Below are 20951 nucleotides of genomic sequence, written 5' to 3' on the forward strand. Positions count from 1 at the left end.
GTTGGAACATTTGTAAAATACCAGGAAAATATTCAAACCTAATTCTCACCCTCTAGCAAAACAAAGTACATTTCTGATTGTGTTTTATTACCGAATTAGCCTTGAGGGATTATCTTTCAGAAATATAATTTAGATTTGGCCGTCGTCTACAGCTGGGTTTTCATCAGAAAGGACAGAAACATGTTGTGCCCTCTAGCTCCAACAACAGCCAGTCAGCACTACTGTATACTTCCATTCCCTAGCAACACATTCTGCAAGCTAAAGCAGCACACAGGGGACGGTTATGTTAAATCTCTAACACATACAATAAATAAATGAACACCATTCATTGTAAATGCCCTTCACATGACATTTCATGATCCTTGTATATTTTCTTCCAGTGAAAGAATGAAAACATGGTGCAGCTGTCATCCTGATACAACCAGGGCATCCCCTACAGATTAAGCCCAAGCCTGGACCAGAGAGGTCCCTGTGCAGCAGTGTTGGCCTTGTGTGTGAGTATCTCTGTGAATGTCCCTTAGCGCTGTTCTGGTGTCAGCCAGAGTGTGTGCAGGTAGGTGGTCCGCAGGCAGGACCAATATGCTGCAACAGGCCGGCCCTGCTGGAGCTCAGTGGGGTTGCTGATCTGGGACCAGTTCCAGGGCCTCTATGGGCTCCAGTCCTGCAGCTCCAAGTTCACTGCATCACCTTCTGTCAGACCAACGCCTCCCATCAGTCCACACATCCAGGACACAGACAAGGACTGCAGGCTACGCCACATTAACCCTCCAACCAGGGACCAGGGGTCACTTCCTATATGACTCAGTCTCCTATATGACTCTGTCCAGATACAGACCCCAGCCATTAAAACAGCACATGGCTCAAGCAGCACATCCGGAGGCACAGATTTCCTTTGTCTCTATTTTTAGAGGTAGAGTTAACTGAAATGATTCATCAACTGTTTGTACATAGCGGTATGCAGGACACTGATGTATTATGTAGGTGATAAAATCACCAATGTTTTCAGCAGAAAGCAATCAGCAGGGCCATTATCAAGCCCCAAATCCTGAAAGCATGTAATTTTTTGAAGGAAAATTACTTATGGGACTAATCTCCTCCTCTTTCCTAAAGAGTGACTGTTGATTACATCTCTGTCATTACCGAGGATGGATATTTCCCCACGTTGGCATCACATGGTAAGCCTTCTCTCTCTCTCGCACTGTCTCTGTCTCTGTCTGAGGCTGTACTGTAGTCTACAGAGTACAGCTGGAGGAAGACTGTGTTTGTCCCCTGTCTCTGGGTGTTATTGTTGGAGTTGATTGCTGTTTTAGTGGAGATATATGTACAGTGAGTGTAACAGGGTTATTATTAGACCTCCCTGGGGAAGTCCTGCCTCCTCTGGCCCATCTGCTCATTGTACTGCTGACTCGGAGACAGAGATGAGGCAGGGGAATGGCCCGTCACTCACACATACAGGGGATATACTTGACTGGGGGTTTGAAAATATGACGTAAGATTAACACAGATACATATAACTGGCACAACCCAAAGCACTCTTTGAAGTGTATAAAAGGTTTTGATTTAAAATCGGACATATTTTTCTTTGCTAGGAACTAAGGGGGCCTTTAAAGACTGAAATAGAAAAAAAATATGACTTTGGGGTGGTATAACTCCTCCTAGTCCTCTTACTACACATTGATAATGTGTTCTAATTACAGACCGCACAATGCTTTGAGCCAGAGGACACTTTACATAAAAAGTAGAGGGAGGCCAAACTCTAAAGGTAGGGCTGCCAAAAACAGTGTGGGTCATTATCGCTGTTAATTTTCCAGGATCAGAGCCAATGCCTAAATGAACGATGCCCTGTGCCTGCTGGAGGTGGCGTCATTACTCACCCTGACCCCCAGCTCCACGTTCTCGCCCCCGTACACCTCCATCCCCTCGTCAAGCAGGCCAATCTCCTCAAAGTACAGCCTGTCCACCACGAAGCAGCCAATCAGAGAAGGGCTCCTACACCATCACACATGGAGTAGATACAAAATGTATTTACATGTGTTAGTCGACCTACTGGATACTTTGCTGAACTAAAAAATAATAACTTGGGAGTCATGAACACAATCAATCAATCAATCAATGTGTATTTCAATGTGTTTTCCTATGTGTTATGTCGTGTTTTTGTCCTACACGAGGAAATAAGTGTGTTTACGCTTTCATGTGTCATCTTCTCCGTATCTTGTACTTAAATACTGTATTTTTTAATTTGTACAAACTGTTTTACCTCAAATAAAATATAGCAATCAATCAATCAAAATAATATTGTGTTCACATGACTTACAGTATATTCTAATACACCTGGAGGCTTAATTGGCATGTATACTGTATGTATGCATTTGCCTTGTAAATCAGAAAACACACTGCATGTTTTAACAGGTGTTATGAAACAACGCAACCATCACATTCTGCCTGCATACAGAAGAGCTGAAAGAATCTATATTCATAAGTCCCCATATTTCTACCTACCTAATTGGAGCACTGTTGTTGGCCTGGTGAAACCAGGACTTGGGTGGGTTGAGGTAGCGGCACCACAGCTCCCAGTCGAAGCCCTGAGCAGACAGTGGGTACTCTTCAATCTCAAACGTGTCGTATTTGATGTTATCAAACGACGGAGAGATGATGCGTGTTCTGTCCTCCTGAATTCTCATGAGAACAGGCTCAGCCCTTCAAACACATAGTAGAACGCAATTAAGTTTGAGTATGTGAGAAGCTCTCAATGACCTACCCTACACATGTAAACGAGGACCATGTGCAATATATAAAAGTTCTGCAACTAGCTTTCTGTAGGGTCCAAAAAATTAAAAATATAAAAATGTGTATTTTCCTACTAGCACTGACTTTGCTGATAACTACTTTATTGAGGGAACATGTATTACTACGACTGTGATATGTGGTTGTCTCACCCAGCTATCTTAAGATGAATGCACTAAGTCGCTCTAGGATAAGAGGGTCTGCTAAATGACTAAAATGTATATGTAAAATATAAGCTACTGGGAAAACAGAAACGTGAGAATAGAGCATAGATGTGTTAATGATTCATTCATACACAAAAACAATGCAAACAGTATACAATAATTGTGCAATCATGCTTAGTAATGGCTTGGATTAGCCACATACCGATAGTTACAGGTTACAGGGTGGCAGGTAGCCTAGCGGTTAGAGCGTTGGGCTAGTAAACGAAAGGTCGCTAGTTAGAATACCTGAGCCAAAAAAGTGAACAATCTGTTGATGTGCCCTTGAGCAAGGCACTTAACCATAGTTTGCTCCAGGGATGCTGTACTACTATGGCTGGCCCTATAAAACAACACATTTCTCTGCACCTATGAAGTGTGTGACAATGAAAACAGATTAGGTTGTAGAAGCTGAGTTGGAAAATGAATCTATTGAATTCTGAACAAACCATGTGCATAGGCGCTCCTGCCAAGTATTCAGACTGAAACAATGAATCAGCCTGTAGCAAGTGCACATCTAGGTAAAAGCATTCCTGAGGGATGCTATTTGTGCTATGTAGGTTTAACACCAAATCAGCACAGATTAAAAACAGAAATACTTGGGATGCTGTTCAAACCCCCCTGACAGATTTGGGTCAGGCTGTTGAGACCACAATTCGACGGTATGAGAACTCTGTCAGAGCAATGATCATTGTGCCCCAGGGAAGTATGGGAAGGGCCTACAGAAGGCCTCACACACTTCCTGCCACATTGTCATCATAGACAACATGCCATGCCAACACACTGGCAACTCTAAGCTATATCTCAGAAGGCAATAGTCTTCGATCAAATGTGGCTTTGAGCATGGCCATAGTGTGCTGTACCTGAGAACTCATATGCTTCACAAATCAGTGTATTGAAGTGTGTTAATGTACTTTGTGTGTATGTCATGTGACTCACCAGCCTATATTGAACTCCACGTGGGCGTCGAACAGGGCCACAACCGGAGCGGTGGCCGCCCTCCACCCACTCACCCTGGAGCGGATCAGACCCTCCTGCTTATCATGGCGCACCACCTTGATGAAGCCGGGCCGCTGGCTGTTGGTCGCAGACACAAAGTCCTGTAGCTTCTCCTTCAGCTCATCTAAAGAAGAAACACACATGATTACGCACACACACATGCACACATGCATATGCACACAATAATGTGTTAAACCTTGAGTTTCCTCATAATCTTTGGTGAGGTAAGTAAGAGATGCTACTGATGATACATAGACGACACCACACCCAATAGACTCCATCTTATCCACCTTGGGGTATTTAAGGGTAGAGGGAGGCAGCCAAAAGCACTCATGCTCCACTGGTTTGATCACTAGACCAAAGAACTTGCCTCCAGTTGTAGGGCTCCATAGGGCTTGCTGTACAAGAGGGGATATTGCAATCCTGAAGAATCAGGCCGCAATTCTATCAAAAGAGTGAAAGTAAAAGCAGGAGTTGGGCACAGTTAGGGTGCTTTTGGCCTCAATACAGTATTTAACTTTTTGACAAACCAACAAGTCACCTCATAATCAGTTCAATATTATGCTTTTGAGTCACACAAACTGTAGGTTTATGGAAACGAATAGGCCTAAATAAAGATGGTGGCATAGTGCCACAGGCTTGTAAAGTGTTGCTATAGGGGTCAACCAAAGACAGTTTTTCTCTTAACCCCTTACACTCATGTGTATTGGCCTATAAGGCTAAATTAAAATGTTTCTTACAGACGAAATATGGAAAGCGTACTGTATGCATAACCATGGTAGCAATTAAAAGGGAACAGATTGGAGATTATGGGGAAATTATTAGACTAAACAGTTCAACTGACACAAGACTCAATCCAAACACTACACTGTTGATTTTATTTACATTTTACATTTACTGTACCACTTTGCCGCATTTGTTAATAACGAAATCTGAAAATTCTCTGGATACATTCAATAATATAAGAAAATTCACAGGAAATTTGTGGTAGATTCAACATAATTACAAGGGTTTGAGTAAGAGGTCTATTGTCACGACTTCCACCGAAGTTGGCTAACCGGCCTGTTCGGGTGGTGCTTGGTGGTCGTCGTCACCGGCCTACTAGCCCCCACCGATCCCTTTTTTGTTGTCTGTTTGTTTTGTCTTATTAGTTGCACCTGTCTATTTGTGTGCTTGATTGGCTTCCTTATTTATAGTATGTTTACCCGCCCTTGTTTCGTGTGGGATTACTCATATGTTACGTGTGTATGTTTTTTTTGGTGTTCGTGCTCTGGACCTGGTACCCTGTTGTGTTGGTCCTCATTTTCCGCGCCCTTTTTAGTTGGACATTATTTTCTGTGCGATATTAAAAGTGCATGTCTTCCTGTGGAAATATATGCTCTCTGCGCCTGATTCTTCCCTCACACACCAAGTTACCCGTGACATCTATCTGGTGTCTCAAAATGGCCACACACCTCTCCAAAGTGTGCACAGTTCGTAAGTTATTGCAATGCACTTTTATGACTCAAAAAATAATCCTCAATTATAAGGTGCATTTTTTTTTGCACTCCTAGCTGTGAGGTTGAGGAACTAGAGCAAGCACACTTGTAGTTGTTTTGCTTGGAACACAGACCTGCATCCCTGCCTTCACACAAATACTACTGTTGTTTACGCAATCAAAAAACAGTCCATTATAAATCACAATCTGGGTTAGGTTGGGCATAATATGAAAGCTTGTTCTATTGCCAGGATAAGCAGCTAAATTCTAAAATATGATCTTACAGTGTTAGGTTTTCACAAGGCAATTCAGAGAAGCAGAGTGTCATTTGTATGGGCATTGAATGGAATCACAAGTGCATGACTCCATTCTAAACTCAGCAAGAAAAGAAATGTCCCATTTTCAGGACCCTGTCTTTCAAAGATAATATGTAAAAATCCAAATAACTTCACAGATCTTCATTGTAAAAGGTTTAAACACTGTTTCCCATGCTTGTTCAATGAACCATAAACAATTAATGAACATGCACCTGTGGAACGGTCGTTAAGACACTAACAGCTTACAGACGGTAGGCAATTAAGATCACAGTTATGACAATAAAGGAGGCCTTTCTACTGACTCTGAAAAGCATCAAAGGAAAGATGCTCAGGGTCCCTGCTCATCTGTGTGAACGTGCCTTAAGCATGCTGAAAGGAGGCATGAGGACTGCAGATGTGGCCAGGGCAATAAATTGCAATGTCCATATTGTGAGACGCCTAAGACTGTGCTACAGGGAGACAGGACGGACAGCTGATCATCCTCGCAGTGGCAGACCATGTGTAACAACACCTGCACAGGATCGGTACATTTGAACATCACACCTGCGGGACAAGTACAGGATGGCAACAACAGCTGCCCTAGTTACACCAGGAGCGCACAATACCCTTCATCAGTGCTCAGACTGTCTGCAATAGGCTGAGAGAGGCTGGACTGAGGGCTTGTAGGCCTGTTGTAAGGCAGGGCCTCACTGGACATCACCGGCAACAACGTCGCCTATGGGCACAAACCCACTGTTGCTTGACCAGACAGGACTGGCAAAAAGTGCTCTTCTCTGACAAGTCGCAGTTTTGTCTCACCAGGGGTGATGGTCGGGTTCGCGTTTATCGTTGAAGGAATGAGCGTTACACAGAGGCCTGTACTCTGGAGCGGGATCAATTTGGAGGTGGAGGAACCGTCATGGTCTTGGGCGGTGTGTCACAGCATCTTCGGACTGAGCTTGTTGTCATAGCAGGCAATCAACACTTATCTCACAGCAAGAACTGAAAAATCTGGTGCAGTCCATGAGGAGGAGATGCACCGCAGTACTTAATGCAGCTGGTGGCCACACCAGATACTGACTGTTACTTTTTGATTTTGACCCCCAAATATTTACGTGTTAATTTTGCTGAAAATAAACGCAGTTGACAGTGAGAGGACGTTTCTTTTTTTTGCTGAGTATATGTGTGGTCTGTGGAAAAAATGTATTCACAATACAACAACATAGGCTCATTCTGTTTAGGACACCCCAGGGTATAAGGCCATGGCATCTTGTAACTGATCATAAACCCCTGTATATTACATGAGTTTTATGATATGGAAATGTGAAGTGCACGTGGCTTGCTTGTATGACATCAAAGCAGTATTTATTATAATCCTCAACATCTCATCTTTCAAAATACATTGAGTCCTCGTCATATACACACACCATTTCCATCACTCAAACAATGAAGAAGTTGCAAGTTGCTCAATTAGCGGGAGTGGTGGGGGCAACTTTGACCCTTTTCACACTACGACAGATTCTCAAGAGGTTTTGGGAGAACACCCTTGGCTATACTGTTTAATAATGTGAATTTTCTAACTCTCTACCGCAACCTTCAGAAGTCATGCACAACGCTACTTCAGTAGCTACGAGTTTCCCCCTTTGAAACAAGGCAGTATGAACAGAATTGATTTGTTCAGCCCAACACTCCTAGAGCAATAATTTTGAAACAGCTGAAATGTATAGACATTTTCCTAAATTTTGAGACACATTTTATTGAGTTTTTACCTGCACTGAGCTACTTAAAATGATGGAGGCCCATCCCCACCACCAAAATAAATGTAGAATGTCGATAGTAGATCATACAAAAATGATTTTTCCCCCCATTTAATTTTTAACATTGTGATTTCAGAGGTAGCATCACAGGTCCCAGAGTAAGTTAGTAGCCTTGGCATGTGCGAGCTGGAACAGCACATAGCAGCAGGAGCCTACCGTTGAAGTCAGAATTTTACATACTATAACCCCACGGCTTCAACCGGGGGGGGGGGCAGTTAACCGGATGTTCATTCCTGATGCGGTCCACTCCTCGATCCTGCCACCTGGGCTCCTGGCGGACCATGGCCTTTGTGTGACAATATTTTTGGTGGCCTTCGTTGGTTCTTGACCTCTTTGCGTTCGTCACTGCATGCACGATCTGTGCACAGAACAAGGCTCCGGCTGATCTCCATCAATCTCTGCCTGTCCCTCACTGTCCCTAGTCTCACATATCCCTGGAATTTGTCACGGGTCTCCCCCGTCTGATGGCAACACCGCCATCCTGAACGTAGCGGATCAGTTTTCCAAAGCCACCCACTTCATTCCTCTCCAAGCTTCCATCTGCTATAGAGCCGGCCCAGCTCATGGCGCAGTACGTCTTCTGGATCCATCGACTGCCTGTGGAAATGCCTCTGACCGGGGTCCTCAGTTCTCATCCTGGATGGCGTCAGCACACTCACTGGGTCGTCGGCCAACCTGTCCTACAGTGTCCCGAACCCCAGTCCAAAGCCCAGTCGGAGCGAGTCAACCAAGACCTGGAGCAAACTCTACGCAGCCTGGTCTCCGCCAACCCGACCACTTGGTGTCAGCAAGTTGTGTGGGTTGAATATGCCCGCAACACCCTTCCTTGCTCTGCCTCAGGTTCTATTTCCCTTTGAGTGTTCCCTGGGATATCAGCCCCCGCTCTTCCCTGAGCCTAAGGAAGAGGTTGGCATACCTTCGGCACAGATGTTTGTCCGCCTGGAAGGCTCTCGTACCTGGAAGAGAGCCTGGTCAGCCCTTCTCAAGACCACCTCCAGGTATCGATAACAAGCGGTTCACCACCGGCCCGGCTCCCCGGTATCGTCTAGGGCAGAATGTAAGGCTGTCCACCCGGGATCTGCCCCTCCGGGTGGAATCCCACAAACTCTCCCCCCGGTTTATCGGCCCTTTCCCCCCGGTTTATCGGCCCTTTCCCCATCTCCAAGGTCATTAGCCCTTCTGCTGTTCGTCTTCTGTTGCCCCGTACCCTCCGTATACATCCCACTTTTCATGTATCTAGAATTAAACCCATGTCTCACAGCCCTTTGTCTCCTGTTTCCAGGCCCATCCCCCGTCTCATCGACGTCCAACAGGCGTACACGGTGAGGAGCCTCCTGAAGTTTCGACCTCGGGGCAGGGGGTTCTAGTACCTGGTTGACTAGGAGGGTCATGGCCCATAGGAGAGGTGCTGTGTCACCGCTTGGGACATCCTGGACACAGGCCTCATCACGTATTTCTAATGCAGGCACCTCGGTCAACCAGGTATGAGCCCAGGTAAAACGACAGGTCACACCCTGATCTTTGCATGTCTTTTTGCAATCTTCCCCATTATCCCAATGTATGTATACCTGTGTTCTCTGTCTGTTTCCGGTTCGTTTTGTTTTGTGAAACCTACCCGTGTTTTTCCCCTTGCTGTTCTGTTCTAGTTCCTGTTTTCTAGTTTTTCCCGGTTTTGACCATTCTGCTGAGTCTGCATGCCATTCTTTACCTTGCCACACCACACTGGATTATTGACCCCTGGCTGTTCTGACCCTGAGACTGCCTGCAGTTCTGGACCTGTTGCATCTGGATTACTGACTTCTGCCTGCCCTTGACCTGTCGTTTTGACTGCCCCTGTTCAAGTAATAAACTTTTGTTACTTCGACACCATCTGCATCTGGTTCTTACCTGAAACATGATACCCTAGAGCCATTTTACCACATGTAGACCAAATTATTTGCATGATATTGATCAAAATGAAGCCTGGCTTGTAATGTTGTAAGGTAGGCCTACTGTACTTTTACATTTGTATGAGAGGGGGTAGTAGGCCTAAGCTTTAATTTTTGACAGGCTAAAGTTACTTGATAAAGACATGCTGTTAAAAACTGTGCTTTTGTCTTGAAGCTAAAATGTATTGTGTAGGGAAAGGGGATACCTAGTCAGTTGCACAACTGAATGCATGAATCGGTAGAGGTGCTGGGGGCTGCCTTAAATCGACGTCCAAATCGGCGCCCCGGGAGCAGTTTTTGTTGGGTATTAACTGCATTGCTTAAGGGCAGAACTGCTGATTTTTCCACCTTGTCGGCTCGAGGAGTTGAACCAGCAGCCTTTCGGTTCCTGGCCCAACTTATTGTCTGCTACTGGCCAACTTATTGTCTGCTACTGGCCAACTTATTGTCTGCTACTGGCCAACTTATTGTCTGCTACTGGACAACTTATTGTCTGCTACTGGCCAACTTATTGTCTGCTACTGGACAACTTATTGTCTGCTACTGGCCAACTTATTGTCTGCTACTGGCCAACTTATTGTCTGCTACTGGCCAACTTATTGTCTGCTACTGGCCAACTTATTGTCTGCTACTGGCCAACTTATTGTCTGCTACTGGCCAACTTATTGTCTGCTACTGGCCAACTTATTGTCTGCTACTGGCCAACTTATTGTCTGCTACTGGCCAACTTATTGTCTGCTACTGCTACTGGCCAACTTATTGTCTGCTACTGGCCAACTTATTGTCTGCTACTGGCCAACTTATTGTCTGCTACTGGCCAACTTATTGTCTGCTACTGGACAACTTAACTACTGGCCAACTTATTGTCTGCTACTGGCCAACTTATTGTCTGCTACTGGCCAACTTATTGTCTGCTACTGGCCAACTTATTGTCTGCTACTGGCCAACTTATTGTTGCTACTGGACAACTTATTGTCTGCTACTGGACAACTTATTGTCTGCTACTGGACAACTTATTGTCTGCTACTGGCCAACTTATTGTCTGCTACTGGCCAACTTATTGTCTGCTACTGGCCAACTTATTGTCTGCTACTGGCCAACTTATTGTCTGCTACTGGCCAACTTATTGTCTGCTACTGGACAACTTATTGTCTGCTACTGGCCAACTTATTGTCTGCTACTGGCCAACTTATTGTCTGCTACTGGCCAACTTATTGTCTGCTACTGGCCAACTTATTGTCTGCTACTGGCCAACTTATTGTCTGCTACTGGCCAACTTATTGTCTGCTACTGGACAACTTATTGTCTGCTACTGGACAACTTATTGTCTGCTACTGGCCAACTTATTGTCTGCTACTGGACAACTTATTGTCTGCTACTGGCCAACTTATTGTCTGCTACTGGACAACTTATTGTCTGCTACTGGCCAACTTATTGTCTGCTACTGGACAACTTATTGTCTGCTACTGGCCAACTTATTGTCTGCTACTGGACAACTTATTGTCTGCTACTGGACAACTTATTGTCTGCTACTGGCCAACTTATTGTCTGCTACTGGACAACTTATTTTCTGCACATGCTTGTGAATTGTTGCCTTATATTCAAGAGTGTAATGTGGTTTGGTTCCTTTTTCAAATGTGTTATCTGGTTAAGATAAAAAGTCACTTGCATAGTTAAAGCATACTAGTTGTGGCTAAAGCCTACTGAGATAGTTCATAGGAATATTTACAGTAAATGTCCGTTGCCGAGCGCCGAATCTTCTTGTGGCACATGACGTTCTGTTGCTAATGTGAATTGAAAAGTGAATAAACATTATGTAAACTGAAACATCACGCTGCCTCATTTTTTATTGTCGTGCACGGTGCTCAAGTTCAGAACGGCAGTCATTCAATAATGAGCTGTAAAGAACCTGAGCTCTGGCGTCATGTATAGCATGTAACTGTACAGCTACTGCGTTCCCATTTAGGTGCTTATCAGTGTCCAAATCTGCCATTTTCAACTTGTATCAGGGTACGAGTGTAAAGGGCTACTAATCAACATAATGTCAAGCCAAGTCTCAGACTGAAGGAAACATGAGGTCAACCACCTGATATCAACTGATGTCAGCGGACAGATAGTGGTTTCACCTGTGTGCTAACTGGAACTCTGTGGTACCACTGACTTAAAAACCTGAGACATTACAATTCCCTCTACAGGACAGGGAATCTTTACATTCACACTAATCACACATTGGGGAATAGCAGCCTATGAAATGCCAGCCAATCCAAAAGGTTTCAGTCAATTACAAAGAATATTAAATACACTTTTATGAGCTGTGTTGTGTAAACCTCCAGAGAAATGCCTACAGTGTGAAGAAGATAGTTAAACTCTTCCAAAGTGCCATTGTTCAAGTCTCAGCGTTCTGCAGCATCATTATAAAGCAGAGAGATGTGGTCAATTAATTCGCACACCCCCACCAGGCACCTGCTTGTTTGCATCTGACGTGCTATCAGTCATCTCTCGCAATATTCACCAGATGGTACGACTACAGGCCAGGAACAGAGGGACCCCTAAACAGTACAGCCACTGTGCTCTGTATGGCTGTCAGCCATAATCCAATAATCACACATTTCACCATGTGTAACACCACACCAAACAGTCCCCCTGGGAGTAATGACTTACTGTAAACACTAATGGATCTACAGAGAATGGGACAGAAGGCCTCCCTGCCTACATTTTTTGGGGTGGTTCCCTTTCAGTCAGTATACTCATTACAACACACAGCTATGTTGATGGCGCTCCACCGAGATTCACTGAAGAACCTTTGAGAAAGCATTTGTAGCTACCCAGCAAACTGGGAACCTTCCTAGAACATTAGCTAAGGTTCCCATTAAGTTCTAGTTTGTGTTTTATCTAACATTAGAATGATAACATCCCAAAAGCATTCACTCAAAGAATGTTTTAGATAACAAAATGTTGTTTTTCTTCCAAATTTTTTTTTAATGAAATATCCTTGGAATGTTCACGAAAAACGTCTGTAACGTCTGTAACAACCACCACAGAACCACCACAGAACATTCCCCAAACATTCTCATTAGGTTACCCGGTTATGTAATAACATAGAAATGTGTACAGGGAACATTCTTGCAACATCAGGCGATAGAGTATACAATGTTTGTATAAAACATCAGCACAACTGGGCAGTGCTGGCCACTAACATTGAGTGGCTGCTGCCAACATACTGTCTCAACTCCAGCCACTTTAATAATGGAAATTGATGTAAAAATGTATCACTGGCCACTTTAAACAATGCCACTTAATATAATGTTTACATACCCTACATTACTCATCTCAAATGTAAATGTATATACTATACTCATTTAAACATCTGCATCTTGCTGCAGCTACTGCATCTTGCCATCTTTATGTAATACATGTATCACTAGCCACTTTAAACTATGCCTCTTTATGTTTATATACCCTACATTACTCATCTCATATGTATATACACTGTACTCTACACCATCTACTGCATCTAGCCTATGCCGTTCTGTACCATCACTCATTCCTATATCTTTATGTACATATTCTTTATCCCTTTACACTTGTGTGTATAAGGTAGTAGTTGTGGAATTGTTGGGTTAGATTACTCGTTGGTTATTACTGCATTGTCGGAACTAGAAGCACAAGCATTTCACTCCACTCGCATTAACATCTGCTAACCATGTGTATGTGACAAAATTGGATTTGATTTATACTCAGAGGCATTGATTTCATTACAACCCAAGCAGAGGTAAGTAGAGAATGGAGAGTGTTAGCTTTACTTGGCCATTTTGCTTCCTCATTGTTTTCCATAATGCAGCCATAGTTCCCCTCAAGCAGCAGTCTCCATTCTAATCTTCTCCCATAGTGAACAGCAGCATACTAAACATTGTCTGAGGGAGTTGAGCTCCAGGTACCATAGACTCTCGCTGAATGAAAAAAGCACATGAGATCTCTACTAGGCGTAAGACACTTGTGATTTCAAGGACAGCATACATTTCCCAGCAAATATAAGAATTATACATGGAGCAGAATCTGGAAAAAAGTATATGAATCCTACATGATTAAATTAGATTATTTTATAATACAATGGTTACATTTGTTTCTAATAACCACTCCAGCACTATGCAGTCCCAGTTCAGGTCAAGTAGATTGTGTTCTGAGAGAACCTTGCCCTTGAAATAGTTGTTCTTTTTTGGCTGAGCACCCTAGCGTTTTGTTTATCCTTGAGCAAAATGTGTCCCTCATCAATCATTGTGTAAAGTTCAATAGCTCAACTGGACGTGCTGTGAATGGTGGTGCTGTTCCTTTTCAGAAAAGGAGCGTTGGTTACAAGCTGCTAGATGTTTCACAAATTGTGTTAATGCTTTCAGAGTGGCACATATCAGTTCAGTGATGGAATGGGGAGTAGCTACATGGCATTCTCTGTTCAGATCATTCCCTTTATCCATCTCCTCAGGAAAGCAATAGGCACCTCATGGACACGTGCTGATGACGTTTCATCAGCAGCATTAAGTCATTTGTTTTATACAATTAATAATTAAGAGATTCAGATGTGTGTGAATTGAGAAGAAGAATGATGAAGTGTAATGGTTTCTAATGAATCATAATAAAGCACATGGAGTTACAGGTTCATTACCCTGGGAACGGCTGATGACCAAGAACATCAATCTTTTATGACTGATATCCTAACTGAAGCTTCCTAAGAAATTCTCATGTTTGAATGTAATAGGCACAGTCCTACAGTTAGAGCTGTGGGAGTACCCAGCTGCACAAAACTGCAACATCCTCTCGATTTGTGAAGTCATCAAGTGCAAAGTGTTTTTCATATAGATTCAACGTTCCTTTCATAAAGATTATTCTGTTTTGTACATTTGTGGAAAAAGCTAATGAAGACAACTGCAGAATCATGGACATAATAGGTTGCTATAAAAACAAAATGCACAGTACAGATGTAGGATATTAATTTGATCACCCTGTTGCAGGACAAGTTTCCTTTAACCTCTTACATCTATGGTGGCGCTATTTCATTTTTGGATGAAAAACGTTCCTGTTTTAAACAAGATATTTTGTCACAAAAAGATGCTCGACTATGCATATAATTGCTACTGTTCGAAAGAAAACACTCTGACGTGTCCAGAAATACAAATATCTTCTCTGTGCGTGCCCTTTAACGTGAGCTTCAGGCAAAACCAAGATGAGATGGCATCCAGGAAATGACAAGGATTTTTGAGGCTCTGTTTGTCATGATCTCCTTATATGGCTGTGAACGCAAGAGGAATGAGTCTGCCCTTTCTGTCGTTTCCCCAAGGTGTCTGCAGCATTGTGACGTATTTGTAGGCAGATCATTGGAAGATTGACCATAAGAGACCACATTTACCACGTGTCCGCCCGGTGTCCTGCGCCGAAATTGGTGCGCAAAAGTCACCTGCCAGTATTTTTCCATGGGACACAGAGAGGGAAGCAAGCTTCCACGAACTGCATGTCAATGAAGAGATATGTGAAAAAACACCTTGAGGATTGATTCCAAACAACGTTTGCCATGTTTCGGTCGATATTATGTAGTTAATCCGGAAAAAGTTTCACGTTGTAGGTGACTGCATTTTCGGTTCGTTTGTAGCCAGGCGCAATGTAGAAAACGGAACGATTTCTCCTACACACAGACGCTTTCAGGAAACACTGCGCATCTGGTATGTGGCTGGGAGTCTCCTCATTGAAAACATCAGAAGCTCTTCAAAGGTAAATGATTTTATTTATTTGGTTATCTGGCTTTTGTGAAAATGTTGCGTGCTACATGCTACACAAAATGCTATGCTAGCTTTGCATACTCTTAAACAAATTAGTCCATTTCTATGGTTCAAAAGCATATTTTGAAAATCTGAGATGACAGTGTTGTTAAGAAAAGGCTAAGCTTGAGAGCAAACGCATTATTTTAATTTTATTTGCGATTTTCAGAAATCGTTAACGTTGCGTTATGCTAATGAGCCTGAGGCTTAGTCACGATCCCGGATCCGGGATGGGGAGTTTCAAGAAGTTAAAACGTGTAGTGTATTTGAGGTTTAAAAAGTCTTGCATTTTTAAATTTCAGACTTGATTTTTCCCTCACGAAAAATGTATTAACCCCCACAACAATGTCCATTAATTATAATACACATAATAATTCACATTTCCTGTTGCTGCAGGATTATTTTCTTATCTTGTCATGTCCCGTGTATATATATATATTTACATCTTTTCTTCGCATATCTTTTTATATATAGATTTTTTTCTTCTAAAAACTCAACTTCAAAACACTCTCCTGCAACCCGCCTCACCAATTTAAACAAATAAAATTATTCACCTCAAATCTGAAATCCACAACAGAAGCTAGCCAGAAGCTAGCCAGGAATCAATCACCTATCCGGACCCGTTTTACTGCCGATACGGATCCCCACCGGACCTTCACGACTGGACTACTGACGTTACCTGCCCGAGGGAGTTATCCAACTGGTCCCTCTGTCGCGACGTAACCTGAACGCCCATCTGCGGCCCGCTAATCGTTAGCTGTCTTATCGGCTGCTATCTGAATAGGTCTATCAATTTTCTTGGGTCACTATAACTATATATTTTTTTGCCAATTGGATTTGTCCTCTCTACCACACGGAACCTCACTAATCTACCGACGGAAACGCACGAGGTGGCTAAAAACAGACCTCCATCCTCTGCCAGCTTGCTACCCATGGCCCAACTAGCTGTCTGAAATCGCAGTGACCCCAACCAACCTCACTACTCACTGGACCCTTATGATCACTTGGCTAAGCATACCTCTCCTTAATGTCAATATGCCTTGTCCATTGCTGTTCTGGTTAGTGTTTATTGTCTTATTTCACTGTAGAGCCTCTAGCCCTGCTCATTATACCTTATCCAACCTTTCAGTTCCACCACCCACACATGCGATGACATCACCTGGTTTCAAATATGTTTCTAGAGACAATATCACTCTCATCATCACTCAATGTCTAGGTTTACCTCCACTGTATACACATCCTACCATACCTTTGTCTGTACATTATACCTTGAAGCTATATTATCACCCCCAGAAACCTGCTCCTTTTACTCTCTGTTCCAGATGTCCTAGACAACCAATTCTCATAGCGTTTAGCCGTACCCTTATCCCTCCTCCTCTGTTCCTCTGGTGATGTAGAGGTGAATCCAGGCCTTGCAGTGCCTAGCTCCACTCCTATTCCCCAGATGCTCTCTTTTGATGGCTTCTGTAACCATAATAGCCTTGGATTTCATGCATGTTAACATTGGAAGCCTCCTCCCTAAGTTTGTTTTATTCACTGCTTTAGCACACTCTGCCAACCCGGATGTCCTAGCCATGTCTGAATCCTGGCTTAGAAAAAAAAACTCTGAAATCTCCATCCCTAACTACAAAATTTTCAGACAAGATAGAACGACGAAAGGGGGCGGTGTTGCAATCTACTGCAGAGATAGCCTGCAGAGTTCTGTCCTACTATCTAGGTCTGTACCCAAACAATTATTTGAACTTCTACTTTAAAAATTCCACCTCTCTAAAAACAAGTCTCTCACCGTTGTCACTTGCTATAGACCACACTCTGCCCCCAGCTGTGCTCTGGACACCATATGTGAACTGATTGCCCCCATCTATCTTAAGAGCTCGTGCTGCTAGGTGACCTAAACTGGGCTTTGCTTAAGATCTTACATCTGTATAAGAAGCATAATGAATAGGTGATGATATACAGTGAGCTCCAAAAGTATTGGGACTGACTATTTTGTTGTTGCTTTGGCTCTGTACTCCAGCACTTTGCATTTGAAATGATACAATGACCATGAGGTTAAAGTGCAGACTGTCTGCTTGTTTATTATGCTGATGAAAATACCCTCAGATTAAAGCTGACTGTCTGCACTTTAGCCTCATAGTCATTGTATTATTTCAAATCCAAAGTGCTGGAGTACAGAGCCAAAACAACAACAAATTTGTCACTGTCCCAATACTTTTGGAGCTCACTGTTAAGCCGTTTCCTATATTCCAAATGTGTCTTTCTAAATCGAGCACAGTTGAGGAGTTTATAATCCAGGGGGATGGACCCAATCCTTGTTGTTGAGTCAAAGTTTCTGTATGTTCTGTAGCTAAAAGCTGGGAGTTGGAGAGACACAGAGGCTGCCATCCATCACTCAAAATGAGCTCGGGTTGGCAACTCTGTCAGGGCTGTGAATGTAATACATGAACAAATCCTCATCACTCCGCCCAGACCAAGAGACAGCGAGGGAAAGAGAAAATAAAGTGAGAGAGAGAGTGCGAGAGAGAGAGAGAAAAGGCAAACGTTAGAGAGACTGATGTATGGAGTCTGAGAGAAGATGATGAGGGACCAGAGAGAGACAGAGAGAGACAGAGAGAGTGGACAGACAACGATGGTTCCTCCTTCATGCTTCTTTCTCCAGCCCTGTGATATACAGCCTTTCTCCCTGCAATGGAGAGTAGCTGGATAACAAGGCTGTTAGGATGTGCCTAAGGGGTTCTCATTGTCTGTTCGTAAGGATAATCATTTAGAAACTCACTCTGATACAACCCTGTCAGATGACTTCATACTGATTTGAATACAGTGAAATACACAAGATGACAGGTTCAACTAAGGACCGACAACATTCCAAACAATATACTGTAAGTTATGCTGTTTACAATTATCCTAAAATACAGTAGTGTGTAGTTCAATGTTGAAACATTGAGGAGTCATTGGCAGCCATTCCAAATTCTGCTTGGCTTCCAATGAAATTCTGAGCCTTCCTCCAATCAATCAGATGATTGGACACCTGTCAGAGTCCCTGTGGCACGGAAACATGTCTTCCTCAGGCCGGGTACATCATCCAATCAGCCAGGTAAATTGGCCCCTCAATGGTCACAGTGTCTCCTGCATGCTAATGCTGGGTGGAGGTGGAGGAAAACTCTCTCTGCAGACAGAGATTCACATTATGATGCTCCTGGTGCTGGAGGACAGCAGCTAGATGGTGACCCCCTGAAATGGCCTAAGCAGCACCATGGGTCAACAGGCTGACAACGTTTAGTAGAGATAAGATTAGCAATCATGACGATAATGATAAGGATAAATCTATCAGAGTGAATCTGACAGAATGCTCTGCCAAACAGGTTGCAATGCCATTAGCAAAATGTCACGGCACGACTAGCTTTCCTGAGGGACCTCAGGGGCTGCTCTCTGCCTCCCAATTACATGATAAAATCAAAGATTCCATGGGACACGGTAATCCACTTGAGCTGAGGGAGGACGGCAACAACCTTTGGAATTTCACCTCACATAGGTGGGAAACAGATGGCATCTCCAGATAAGTGCACTCAGCCTACCCCCCGTACCCAGGTAATAATGGACTGTCCCAGGAGGCTGTCAGCTCGCTGAGGCAATAAAGTGTGCCTCAGGTACCTAGGGATTAGCAGAAGGGTGCAGGAGGTTGAGTGCACAACCGGATAGAGAGGAGGAAAGAGACGAGGGAAAAAAGGAAAGAGGAGTATCTTTAAATTAGTTCTTATCCCAGCAGGGAGAGTATGTGGTTCTTCTGGCTGACCTCAACCCACTGACCCACCCATCAGCATTCTCTCCAATCACCAGTCTACACCAACTGATAGCTGGCATTATTGACTTTTAGTGATGTAGTCCTGCACAAACTCTACAACAGCAGGACGTTAGCTTCCATCTCACAGCTGGCGTCATCTTTAATCAGCCTTCCCCTCCACACCAGACTGTGTGACGGTGGTCATTAGTAACAGTAGACACAGGCCGCTCACCGATATGGCTGCACTGTTTTAAAAGACTGTGTGCTTGTGGTGAGACTCCATAGGATCAGCTGGTGTTTTAAACCAGGCACAGTTTGAGACAGATCTCAGAACCAGTGAGCTCACACAGCTGGGAGGCAATAATAAAATTCAAAATACTTAATTACCTCTCTGGATAGTAATCTACCATCAGGCAGATCTCCCTGCTTTTCCTGCTAATTAGTATTCTTTCACCTATCCTTTAAATCCAGTGAGCACAGCCCATAATTAAGGACATTAAAGAGCTAGATTATAGAAAGATAGTAATTACCCCTTTGTTTCCTGCAGACTAAGACTAGAAGATTCCCACTTATAAACTGGAGTCCAACAGAGCCAAGACCCAGAGCGAAAGAAAAGTACCGCCGCTCTAGTTCTCAAAGGAAAAGGCAATCAAACAAAATATGGGCAAGCTACGGCTGCTTCAAACAAAACACTTGGTTGCAATACACTTTCATCCTGGGTCATTTCAGTTCAATACAGTCTAATGATGCTCACCGTTGTCACTGTAGTCGTCAACCAGGATGATCTCTTTGAGGAGGTGGGAGGGGGTCCTGTGCATGGCAGAGTGGATGGAACGCAGGATGACGGACAAGGCCTCGTTCACAAAGATGAACACAATGCTGACTTGAGGGAGGTTAGATGGATACGTGATGTTTTTACACCTGGGGAGAAAACAGACCTGATGTAAGCGGCGTGTGGAAAGAAGGGACCTGATTTAGAGAAGTGCACATTCAAAGCAATAACATTCGATTATTAAAAAGATGTGTCTGTTTCTCAGACGCCTGGGCAATTTGTGGTCTCAATGTTGAGGTGGTTGTTATGTTAATGTCCCTGGCAGACCTCCAAACCCAACAGCAGATGTGACAGTAACACTACGTGTATTTCAGTGTGATCCAGATTAAAGCATCTGAAGCAAACAATGGGATAAGATATGACACTTTTCACAATGTAACGTTATTGTATGAGAACCGCAGATAGACAGAGAAGGGGAGTGAGGGTCTTTTATGCTCCTACTGGGTAGACAAGAGTTGGTAATTATGGGAGGTAAAATTGCACCCCACTGTTTTGAAGTAACACTTCCCTTCTGGGTTGCCAGTCAAAACAGGGCTTGAGACAAATGCAGAGGCATATTCTCAACATGAAAACCCACTAGGCAGCTATGTTTTTTATGATCTCCACAAAGTCAAACAAGTGGGGACTCTAATGTGTGCTCTTCCGTATAGTCTGTATCCAAAACTATTACAACTAGTGTGTTATAGTCAGACCATAGTGAATTCAGACAGTCTGGATATGAAGGTTCTGTTAGCCCCTGGGCTACTGGTATGACTTGGGGGGACAGCAGAAGTTTAAGTGGGTGATATTCTCAGTGATTTTCTGTGCTTCATTCAGATAGCTCAACATACCCATCAGGTCTGAGGTCTGGGATGGCTCTGTCCAGGGAGAGGCGGTCGCTGAGGTAGCCGTTGTATCCGTAGTACTGGAACATCTTCAGGGCCACCCTGCGGCTGTCAGCGCTCAGCTCCTGACCCCAGTGGGCAAACAGGGACGAGTCAGAAAATGATTTGTCTCCTAGAACATCTTCTCCTTTCAGGGGGGTTTCTGT

General features: G+C 43.6%; 1 protein-coding gene across 1 annotated transcript in view; it reads right to left on the reverse strand.

The window, feature by feature from the left end:
• LOC135503852 (polypeptide N-acetylgalactosaminyltransferase 18-like) overlaps nucleotides 1–20951 on the reverse strand; it is a 94341-nt gene that overhangs the window by 35326 nt on the left and 38064 nt on the right. Inside the window, exons 2-6 of the mRNA XM_064922021.1 lie at nucleotides 20752–20947; nucleotides 19844–20010; nucleotides 3924–4107; nucleotides 2500–2697; nucleotides 1875–1989 (exon numbers count right to left, since the gene is read on the reverse strand). Coding sequence (XP_064778093.1) covers nucleotides 1875–1989; nucleotides 2500–2697; nucleotides 3924–4107; nucleotides 19844–20010; nucleotides 20752–20947 — 860 coding nt within the window. The remainder of the gene's footprint in view (nucleotides 1–1874; nucleotides 1990–2499; nucleotides 2698–3923; nucleotides 4108–19843; nucleotides 20011–20751; nucleotides 20948–20951) is intronic.

Source organism: Oncorhynchus masou, chromosome 2, assembly GCF_036934945.1.
Source record: "Oncorhynchus masou masou isolate Uvic2021 chromosome 2, UVic_Omas_1.1, whole genome shotgun sequence".
Lineage (NCBI taxonomy): Eukaryota > Metazoa > Chordata > Actinopteri > Salmoniformes > Salmonidae > Oncorhynchus > Oncorhynchus masou.